Here is a 12,200-nt window from a genome sequence, read left to right on the forward strand (position 1 = left end):
CACATTAAAATGCAGCTGTATTCTGATTATGATGGCAACCATACAGGAATAGCCTCTCTTACCTCCGTCAGATTGCGTCAACTCTGTCCGTCGTATAAATCCCAGAAATCCTGTCCTGGCGTAGGACACCTGGATGTCTCCAGTGGCTAACCTAGCGTCGAAGTGGTCTGTGTGGAGTGACTCATCTCCATAGATGCTGTAGTAGCCTGTGGCATTGTGAGGACTGTTCACCCAGACCTAGTGAGAGGAAAAGTAAGAGCGATATCATAACGTGAACACAAGGATGAAGTTCCCTGTTAGTCTTTTCTTCAGGTGCCATTTAGAGAGTAAACAAAAACATATATATTATATATATTTTTTTTATTTGCCAGGCTAGTTTGGCGAATAAAAATAAACATTAAAATCAACTCGCCAATGAGTGACCGTATTAGCTTTTTGCCACGTTAGTCTGGTATAATTTGGTTCTCCATCAGACCCCTAGGGGCAAGGGCAAACATTGTGCCCTCCCTTGAAAACATCAATTTCCCGTCCACCTTATGTTACATACGCAATTGCCAATTAAGCAATGAACATCTGCAAAGCAGGTATATACAACAATGCCTCGTAAATGCTATACAGCTCCAAGAAATGTTTATTTGATTGGTGTTTTACACCGCGTACAACAGCGGCCAGCATTATGGTGGGAGGAAAGCATGAAATGTTTATTTGATTGGTGTTTTACACCACATACAACAGCGGCCAGCATTATGGTGGGAGGAAAGAATGAAATGTTTATTTGATTGGTGTTTTACACCTCATGCTACGGCGGCAAGCATTATGGTGGGAGGATAGCATGAAATGTTTATTTGATTGGTGTTTTACACCACATACAACAGCGGCCAGCATTATGGTGGGAGGAAAGCATGAAATGTTGAAGTGGCAGGTTAAATGGGCTTGCATGTAGATTTTTTGGGGGGCAACACTAAGAAATAACCTGTCTTCAGTTTAAATTACAAATTTCAAATATTGCACAGGATTTTACTAATTTACATATTTCTTTAAATGTTGTTAACTATGATAATATATACTCCAAAACATTTTCACTTTTGGAACGGCAGTAAATTTCACGGGGGTCGAGAAAACCATCAACATTTGAAATGTTACTGACAAAGTCTATCACAAATCCATGGTTTGACAGAAACATGTTCCAGGGTTTACCCTTTTGGATCAGTAAATATATACTATTTTGATAAAATAAATACATTCCCATGAACTTCTGGCAAATCAAAATATCAAAAATGATATACATGTACTTATAATTACACAAATTGTTAATTTATTTTTGAACTCTGAAGTACATGTAGAGGGGGCCTCCATGGCTCAGTCGGTTAACATGCTAGTGCAGTGCAATGACCCAGGAGCCTTTCACAAATGCAGTCGCTGTGAGTTCAAGTCCAGCTCATACTGAATTCCTCTCCGGCCGTATGTAGGAAGGTCTGCCAACAACCTGCGGATCGCTGTGGGTTTCCCCTGGGCTGTGCCCGGTTTCCTCCCACCATAATGCTGGCCGCCGTCATATAAGTGAAATGTCCTCGAGTATGGCATAAAACACCACTCAAATAAATGAATAAATAAATAAAATACATATACGAAGCCCACACAGAATCCTCAATTCATTCCAATCCACAGAACTCAATAAGAAACAGGTGCTCTCTGAGTGTTACACATGTATGAAGTTCATTACAGTTCTACCACATTCACTTTTGCAAACATGGCCACAGGCTTGTTAACACTGCCATGTGCTTTGTTTATTTTTTGTTTGACTTTCAAGAGAACCGGAGACATGCGTACTTTTGCCATTATAATTCCTGTTCTTGCCACAGAATGGGCTGCATGACCTGTTGCCTCCCCATGTGAAAAGAAAACTAACACAGTTTTTGCTTCTGTTATCGAATGTCGAAAAGCGTAAATCATTTCTGTCAGGATTAGTTCGCATTTGACAGAGCGCAGCCGGCTTCCAGCCTCAATTTCCACGTTTTTCTTCTGTATATTTACTTAACCTTTTCTCTGCTTTTTTTAAAACTTTGTTCTTCTTTTGTTTAAGGAAAGACAGGAAACATTTTTGCCCAGTCTTATACCCATGTTTTAATGTATCCCACTAGTATTTGACGATTTCTGACCGGAAACACAACAAAAATCATGTCACTTTAATTGACAATCAAATGACGTTTTAATGGAGAAAGATTAACAACATCTGGGGTCTGCTAAAACAGCTGTAACATGGGCCTGGTGTAATGCTCTGGGCTCAGCTGTCCAAAAGTGTTTTAGCTGATACTCTTACTAAGTCATACTTTATATTTAAAATTTTAGCCAATCTCAGCAGCCAATGCAGTTCTCCAAAGTCAAAGTATAACAGCAGCAGTTTAGTTCATATTTTATACACTGGTACACATTTTTTTTTTTTATGCAAAGTTCAAAATTACAGGCTTATATTGAAGTTAAATCAGTGCTAAGCAACCAGGGCCCAGGACAATACAGGGAGAGGGTAATGTCCCTAAAGCAACCGGGGCCCAGGACAATACAGGGAGAGGGTAATGTCCCTAAAGCAACATGACATAAACGGCAGAGTTACAAATTACAAAGTATTAACTGTTGTTGCCTTTGATTTAATTGTTCTCTTGAATGTTGCTCTATGCTCGGCACCTTTTTCATCATTAATACACCACAGTGATCAGGTTTAAGGGTAGAGGAAGTACGCATGTGCCTGAAGTAATCCACTGGCCTTTGGCAACTTACTGGGGAACTTTCCCACGTGTGACTAGAAGATAAGCTAGAACATAAGTGGAATTAGTGGACCGCTTATGGCAGCCATTACCCCCAGCAGCCTCCCCCCCCCCGCCCTTCCCCGGCCCGCAAACAGTGAGAGTAAGATAATCTTGAAATTCCTTTTTTGCCCCACTGGTGTAATGTGCAATAAACTCTAGGCCTGCCTGACTTAAGAAAAGGGCGGGGCAATGAATTACAACAGCTTTTTATTGCAGATATGCAGATACTTCTGCAGTATTTCTGAAATCCGACACGAGGCTACCAAACCTTCCCCTGCTCCACCCTGCAATAAAGCTCCGACAATCAGATTAAATTTCCTCAAAATAAACTACTATTTCTGTCCTTAAACTCGGGATAAGAGGCAGCTGGTGTTAAAAACTTGGAGTTTTGACAGGAGAAAAGCCCTTGATCTCGCTTTTTACAGCTGGTATGTTTAGTTATCTAACCCTCTGGCTACTATCATGATCTCTATGGTAACAATGCCACAGAATACTGTTCAAAAGTTAAGCCAGAGAATAGCCTGTAGGACAAGCTTAAGGACAATGTCCTTCCCCCTATAGCATTATGAAAGGGGCCAACTGTTTGGTACAGTACAGAACAAACCTGCCATGAAAAATAACATCAGTTTATAATATCCTATCCAAATATCATATAGACTACAAATAATATATAGACTACATGTATAGTACAATTTTTACTGCACAGTTCTCGGTACATTCATTTCCAGATGATTCTAAGTGTACATAATTAGATAAATAAGAATAAAGTCATCAACAAATTTAGACTGATGTGTACATGATCAGGCCCAACAACGACATAACTCAATAATGCTGTCCACCGAGATTCCACATGAGCTAATCACTGACAGGCAAACACATACACATGGAGTGATGCGAAAAAAAATGAGGTAATCCTAATTGAAGGTGAAAGCCTCTGGAAAATAATTGCCCTTGAGATAGGTTTATCATGGTAGTCTGGGTGTGGGGAGAAAACACTAGTGCACCCACAGTTAGTATATAAAACAATCAGAGGTTTGTTATGGTACACTGAATCGTCATAATAAAAAGGTCGTACTGACATGAATATTCTTGAGTATGGCGTAAAACTCCAATGAGATAAATAACTGACATAAATAGGATGCTTACTGTTTGACTGTCTGCTTTTTGACATTGTTTCCAGCATTAATTTCAGTCTATCACCTATCATTTGTTTAGCAGAATAGCCAAACAAGGCTTCATGTAAAACTGATACCTTGGTGAAAACATTCAATTGACATTACGGCACAATATCACAAAACTAATAGTCTTATTTGTTTAGCAGAACTGCTACAAATGGACATATTTCTAGTGAATGTGGCACGCTTACTGTTCACTCCTATGTTTACTTGCATCTTGTTGAACACTGGTTTACACATTATTTCAGTCAAATCACCGTGGCATTCCTTTTCAAATGGCTGTTCCCAAAGCTGACATATGCCTAATGAATGACGTGCTTGTTGTCTATTTGATTGTCCTTCAGTTATAAAATCGAATCCGACAATATTTCCTTTATATCATGGAGGTACCTCCTTTTTTAGCTGGTCCCATCACGCTTAGACCGTCCTTATGAAATGAGGCACTTAGCCTTTACATCTTACAATTTCAACCATTCAAACCCCCTGATGTGTACAGAATAAACTTCTCAAAGACAGAATCAAGTCTTAAATGGTTAACATATGTAATTGAGTTTTATGGTTAAACTTTATCATTGTGTAAATGGCACAACGTGTCACAACGTCCACCCCACGTGTCAACGTCCACCCCACGTATCAATGTCCACCCCATGTGTCAACACCCACCCACTTAACAGGTCATCCAATTTCACTCCAGTCATACCTAGTTCTTACTTTACTATAATGACTCGCAGCTTTAAAACTACATACAAATATGAAGCTGAACCTTTTCCATAGCCCATCACCTATTTCTCCAATTGCATTCTTGCTTTCATACACTGACTGGGAAGGAAATGGTGCCTGCTCATTCTGTTTCACAACGAGTTTTGAAACGACAATTCTGATTGGGGCTAAGATTTGACCGCTTCATTTACACGGGCTATTGGACATGCTTAATGGTGTTTCTTCAGATCCTGTAGTAAGCTAGCAGATCAGTAAAGGGATCACTGACAAGGTATAGTGAGCTATGTGTAGTTGAAGGAATACTGAGTTGAAATTTTAGACATGTAGTAAAATAAAACTTGGTCTTAGCTGCCTACATGGATACCATGGCAACAGTGAACTCTAAATGGTATAATTAACAAATACATAAAAAGGAATTACAAAGCAAAGATTATGTTTCTATGACAAATGAAGAAAATTATACCCCACAATTTTGTAAAAAAAATTTCATTTTGGAGGTATATTTACACCTGTTAATTATGCTTCTATATTATGCATATTTTCTATCAATGGTCAGATTTTTTCAGAAATTACGTCATCATTGATCCTGCTCTGAACTCGGTGAACACCCCCAAAGTGCCACGAGCCCAGTGAACCGTGTCACTACAGTGTGGGCAAGGTGGCATGTACACAGATACTGCATGGCGTCTTCTGGCCAGCTACGTGCCCCCTCCATGCTCCTACACCTGCCCCTATTCAGTCTCTTCGCCCCAATTTGGCCAGACCTGTTCGGTCTGTCCCACAGAGTTCTTTTTAAACAGGGATCATCTCTGATGTCACCACTGGCAGATTCTTCTCTATGTACATATGCTCTGTACACACTTTTCATAAATATCATCTGTGAGGGCTCCATTTCACACGCCTTCCTATCCCAGAGAAGATAAATACGTTCACCAATTTCTAGATTTCTTGACAACAGGTGAACAGATATTAATCGACCATACCCTTAATTACAATGGTTAATCAAGGCAATTAACTAACGACACACTCACCTCTCCTAGGTGGGAGTCGGCACACTGGCCCTTTGTATCTGGGTTTGCTATGACCACCTTAACACCAGGTAGCAACTGCAGAGAAGATCAAAGAGAGACAGGTGAGGACAATCAAACGTGGACATATAAACATCATATGTACATGTAACAAATTACTTGTCCCCAAGCACCATGGCTTCAGCTGAATTAGATAAAACAAATGCAGTGATGTTAATCACAACCTATAATTAGTTAGGCCTAGAATTACTCATAGCATAAACCTACCTTGCCAGACTCCATGAGGCACAAGCTGTGAGGACTCCCTTTCTCCACCAGGGTGACCCGGTCGTTCCTCAGGGCCCTCATATCAACATACACCGTTGTGGGCTCGGGACTGGAAGCACCCTGGACACCAGAAACATGTGAACTTCATAACCAGAACTTCAGCAAAATCACCAAGGGCATGTTCAATACTTACTGTGTTGAACATAAACAAAACTACTTATTTTTCTATCTCATACCAATATGAGATATTTGTTTAATTGAGTCATATTGATGTTTTAACCACAATCAACAAATTTAATTGACTGACTGACTGGTTTTATTTATTTGGTTGATTAATTTACATAGAACTCAAGAATATTTCACTTAAAAAACAATGCCCTTACCCTAATGAGGTGTACCTGAGGTACAACTGATGTGTATCCGAGGTACACTTGAGGTACACACAGTTAAGGTATTGTTGAGGTCTATCTGAGGTACTAATTATACAAATTTGCACCTCAAGTATCCCTTAAGAATATCTTGGGTAAAAAAGGATGTCTGCGGTGTACCTGAGGTGTACCTGAGGTGTACCCGAGGTGTACCTGGGGCGTACCTTGGGTGTACCTGAGGTATGGCAGGAGGTATATGCATGGCCAGTATAATGGTTGGAGGAAACTGGGTGGAAAACGACTACTGTCCGTAGTTTGCTGGAAGACCTTCTCATGTATGACCAGAGAGGATGTCATGCAGCACGTGCTGGACTTTACTGATTAGTTTTCACGCCATTTTAAGAACTTGTACTGAGTCAATGTCTGCTGTGGCTTTAATACGATTATCATGAACAGCGCTTTATCAAGCAGATTTCATACCTGCAGACCTATGGCTACGTTGACACGGCATCCAAAACTCGTGCTGACCGCCCTCGGAGACAAGCCCAAGTTAGCAAAGAGTTTGGTGAAGGATGTGGTCAGTTGTATCCTTGGGCGCTCCTCAGCAATGACGCAACACGTGCGTACACAGCCCAAGTTCACTCCTCTTGACTGGAAACAACATCAAAGGGTTATTAGCTTTCAAAGTGCAACATTCTCTATTTCCTTAATCTTGAACACATTCAAATATTTTGGAGCCTAACACAAGCTTTTCAGCAATGTAACACAATATTTTTTTCACTTTTTGACGAATTTTTGGACAACCATCTTTTAACACAATCATGTTCAGAATTTATATTTCACTCTAAAATGCAAAACTTATGCATGGATTAAGGTGGTTTTTGAACTTGATCAGAGAGCTTACTAAAGGAACCTGCCCCCGAAAGTGATGAAGGTTAGATAGTTTTTACAGATTTGAAGCAGGTATGCCAAATAAACTATAGTGGGACACACTGACAGACACACCCAATTAATATTCCTTGCTTTTGTGGGACAGTGGGATAAAAGTGCAATCACAAGGTTTTGTTCAAATGAGCCCTGAGTGAGATACAGGTGTTAGTCAGTGTAACATACAAACCCTTTGTAAAAATGAGCCCTGAGTGAGATACAGGTGTTAGTCAGTGTAACATACAAACCTATTGTTCAAATGAGCCATGAGTGAGCTAAGTGTTAGTCAGTGTAACCTACAAACCTACTGTTCAAATGAGCCCTGAGTGAGCTAAGTGTTAGTTAGTGTAACCTACAAACCTATTGTTCAAATGAGCCATAAGTGAGATACATGTGTTAGTCAGTGTAACATACAAACCCTCTGTTCAAATGAGCCATGAGTGAGATACAGGTGTTAGTCAGTGTAACATACACACCAATTGTTCAAATGAGCCCTGAGTGAGATACAGGTGTTATTCAGTGTAACATACAAACCCTTTGTTCAAATGAGCCCTGAGTGAGATACAGGTGTTATTCAGTGTAACATACAAACCCTTTGTTCAAATGAGCCCTGAGTGAGATACAGGTGTTAGTCAGTGTAACATACAAACCCTTTGTTCAAATGAGCCCTGAGTGAGATACAGGTGTTATTCAGTGTAACATACAAACCTTTCGTTCAAATGAGCCATGAGTGAGATACAGGTCTTAGTCAGTGTAACATACAAACCTTTTGTTCAAATGAGCCATGAGTGAGATAAGTGTTAGTCAGTGTAACCTACAAACCTTTAATGTCAGTGTGGAGGTTCCCAAGCCTCTAGTACAGAGCTCCATCACACCGTAGGAGCAGAATGTGTCCCGCACTAGGGGGGAAAAGGGTAAAAAAGGTCATTAACAAATAGTTTTCCAATCCATTGGCAATTCTGAATGTATTGCATTATTCTGTTTTTTTGTTTTTTTTTTCGATTTGTGTTTAAGCCGTACTCAAGGATAGTTCACTCATCCGATGGCGGCCAGCATTATGGTAGGGGGAAACCGGGCAGAACCCAGGGCAAACCCACCAGCATCCGCAGGTTGCTGACAGACCTTCCCTCACATACAGCCAGAGAGGAAGACAGCATAAGCTGGAGACCGCATTGGTGAGAGGCTCGTGGGTCATAGTGCCATGCTGGCATGCCAAACCACTTGGCTACTGAGGCCCCTATCTATGTTTAACTGTTCATTTATATAATGGTAGTCAGTTTTACAGGTGGGGAAAACCGGTGTGCCAGCGGTGTGCCACCGACCTTTGGCAAGATACAAAACTACACACTATCTTGCTAGAGGACAAGCAATATTGTGTGATGCATTAAAGTTTTTTTCAAATGCACGGGAACCCACAAACTCATTGTCAATGGTAGGGATTGAACCCTCATCATTCGTCCAAAATCAGCTCCTGATTTTGCAAATAAAAAATCTACACTTGAAAGTGCTTTCTGGAACTATATGTTAAATTCAGAAATCCAGAAGAAGTGAAACTTGTGTGTTTTTCATCTGATTAGAATTGTTATGCCTTATAAAAGAATGTTTCACTTGAATTATGACATGCAGGTTTACGGGTGGAGAAAACTCCCCAACTGAGATAGCCAGGCAATGGACAAAGCACCTGACTTAATGCTTTAGCCAAAATCATGCAAGACTACATGAAAACGCACAGATGGAATTTTTTGTCATCAAAGGTAAAAAAAATCCTTATGCGTTATGTGACTAGTAAAAAATGTTCCTTTGTTGAAATTGACTTACTGATCATCTCTATCACCTTTTTTCAGAGGTACAAATGACTCCTCTTTCCTTTAGAAACTTCTCAAGATCACAAATATTTAGCTTCTCAATTTTCTTTATTAGTCCACTCCAAATTATTTTAAGACACTTTTTTCAGATGCTCGTGTTATAGTGAAGATGATAAAAATAGCTGTCTAACATTTTCCACAGGTCCGGTTTTACTTTTTCTACCTTCAAAGATACAGAGTTCAACCTCAAAACTCCCACATTAAAACAGGTAAACCTGAAAGTTCCCTGAAATTGGTGCTGACCTACATCTCTCGTGACCTAATGATTCAAAGGGAAACCAATGACACGACCTGCTTCCAGACAGCCTTGGGCATGCCTTACCTTTATACTGGCTGACGGCGGAGAGCCAGACTGCAGGGTTAAGCTCCACTTCAGATGGGGCTATCAGGATGGAATGATGGCCGGAGAAAATACTGCAAGGGAAAACAGAGAGAATAAGTCAGTATTATCAAATGTTTTCAAATCATCTGTGTTTGAATCAAACATTCGAAACTTAGTCAGATACAAGTAACTTAGGACAAAGGCTAACAGTGGCAGTTGTAATTGATTCATTTACTTGGTGATTTACTTGGTGCTACTGGTGTTTTTTAATGCCTTACTCAAGAATATTTCACTTATACATCGATGGCTAGCATTATGGTGGAAGGAAACTGAGCAGAGCTTGGGGGAAGCCCATGATCATCTGCAAGTTGCTGGCAGACCTTCCCATGTACAGTCGGAGAGAAAGCCAGCATGAGCTGGACTTGAACTCACAGTGACCGTATTGGTGGCCAGGCTCACCATGGGAGACTCCTGGGTCATTGGAATGCGCTGGCAGTGCAAACACCCTCGGCCACAGAGGCCTGGACTGTCTGTGAGGAAAATCGTCCAATTTGCTCAAATCCTCAAAACAACGGCTAGCAATTTTTTTTACAATATTATCTATGAACACAATTTTCCAGGCTTGCCCCAATTCTGTTCAACAATGGGTCACAGTGTGATGTTTTCCCAATATCGTCTGAGATCAATCTTCCAAATTTGCTGAGATACCATGCACGTGTGATAATGGCTACCACTATGATCTGTATGCATGCATATATATTATTTGATTGGTTTTTTTGGGATGTACTCAAGAATATTTCACTGATGCAATGGCGGCCAGCATTATGGTGGAAGGAAATCAGGCAGAACGCAGGGAAATCAGGACGAGCCCCAGCTTTCTCAGACCTTCTCATGTACCGCTGTCTATGAATCACCTTAGACAGTATGCTGTTCCTAACAATGTGATCTTTTTCCAAGATTGAGAATGTTAACTTTAACAAGAATTCAATGGGTAAGAATATGCTCCTTCCGCAACACCTTGTGTGAGAAGGGTCTGTCTTACCTGCTCAGACACCATAGAACAAGCCCTAGTCCGCTGTATGGATCCAGACAGAGGGCTACATCTCGGGACGGGTACAGCTCACATTGCAGCTTCTGAGAACGGCACAATGCAGTTGCAGCTGCGTGCGACATCTGCAGATTAACCAACACATAGATGTAGCAAGACATTCCTGGAGTTGTAATTGTTGTCCCTTGAGTATTGTTACAGCTATAAACATGTTGCATTTATTTAAATTTTCAAAAAGATTTCACTGACACGATGGTGGCCAGGATTATGGTGGGAGAAATCCTGAAAGAGCACGGGGTAAACCCACGACCATCTGCAGGTTGCTGTCAGACTTTCTCGCGTACAAACAGAGAGGACGACAGCAACCGTATTGGCTCTCGAGTCTTTATGCTGTGCTGCTATGCAAACCCACTTGACCACGGAGGCTCACTAAACATTTTACAACTGAGGGAACAATATTTACTTTAACAAATTTGATTTGTGTTTTACGCCATACTCAAGAATATTTCACTTATACGATGGCAGCCAGCATTGCGGTGGGAGGAAACCCGGGAAAGCCCTGGGGGAAACCTATGATAATCCGCAGGTTGCTGACAGACTTTCACACGTACGGCTGGATAGGAAGCCAGCATGAGCTGGACTTGAACTCACAGGTGAGGGTCTCCTGTGTCATAGCACTGTGCTAGCGTGCTAACCCCTTCACCTAAGGTAAAATCTTACTTCCTTGATTTGTCTCTAAAATGCATTTTTTGAGTCAATGTTTATGAAATATACAATATTTATATTTTATTTTTATTATGAATCAATTAACTTAAATCAGAGACTAAACCTGCTAAAAACTAATTTGGTTAGCAGGCTCGGATTGGCCAGCTTGGCCAATACTTAAGAGACCATACTTAAGAGTCATATTTACAATTACTGCAATCCAATGATTACACGGCCTCACCTTGACCCCAGCCAGCATGCCAGTTGTCGACACGCTGAAGTCCAGATAACAGATCATCTCTGGTGTGGGGGCGCGGTAAATCGCCGCCAGTTTCTTTTTCGGCAAATCGTCCGTGTCGAGTATTGTTGGCCAAGATTTAGGATCCACAACGCTTGCTGCATCCTGAAAAGGACAACACGTATGATGTGTGTTCTTATAATGGATGGATCCAATACATCTTTGTCCCATCAACCCTTCTCACAACAACGTTACTTGTCATTTCATTCCCGGTAAAAGCAAGACTGAACATTTGCAATCAATGTGTGGGACATCCGGCTGACCTATTTGCAACAATGCTGCTTATGATTGGTCAGTTGAGTGTTCTTGATTGACAGTTTGGAAAGGTCTATTCAAGAGTTGCCACAGATAATTCAAAACAAAAAATCTTGACCTTCATGACTAAATCTGACAAAAATTCATAGCTTTTCATGACCAAATCCCAAGATATGAATCATTTTGCAATATATGGTAAATATCACACGCCCAGAATATTCACACACACATCCATGATAGAATATTCTCCTCGAGTTATTGTAACTCAATCATGCAAATCCTGAGCTCACTTCACTTACAGAAGTGTTTGAGACACCACTTGCACATGTGCTTACTAACACTGCTTTTAAAGTTATGACATCAGCTGCACTTATCATAGGTGGGCCACCAATATTAGTACAGGCGCTTTTAAATTACT

At 40.7% G+C, this 12,200-nt stretch overlaps 1 protein-coding gene across 1 annotated transcript in view; it reads right to left on the reverse strand.

Moving 5' to 3' along the window:
- The window catches only part of LOC135464785 (disco-interacting protein 2 homolog C-like), a 139,431-nt gene that overhangs the window by 16,027 nt on the left and 111,204 nt on the right, over window positions 1–12,200 (reverse strand). The window contains 8 exon segments of the mRNA XM_064742332.1: window positions 63–237; window positions 5,731–5,805; window positions 5,995–6,114; window positions 6,843–7,013; window positions 8,112–8,188; window positions 9,477–9,568; window positions 10,519–10,649; window positions 11,471–11,632. Of these exon segments, the coding sequence (XP_064598402.1) occupies window positions 63–237; window positions 5,731–5,805; window positions 5,995–6,114; window positions 6,843–7,013; window positions 8,112–8,188; window positions 9,477–9,568; window positions 10,519–10,649; window positions 11,471–11,632 (1,003 nt within the window).

This window comes from Liolophura sinensis, chromosome 4 (assembly GCF_032854445.1).
Source record: "Liolophura sinensis isolate JHLJ2023 chromosome 4, CUHK_Ljap_v2, whole genome shotgun sequence".
NCBI classification, from domain to species: domain Eukaryota; kingdom Metazoa; phylum Mollusca; class Polyplacophora; order Chitonida; family Chitonidae; genus Liolophura; species Liolophura sinensis.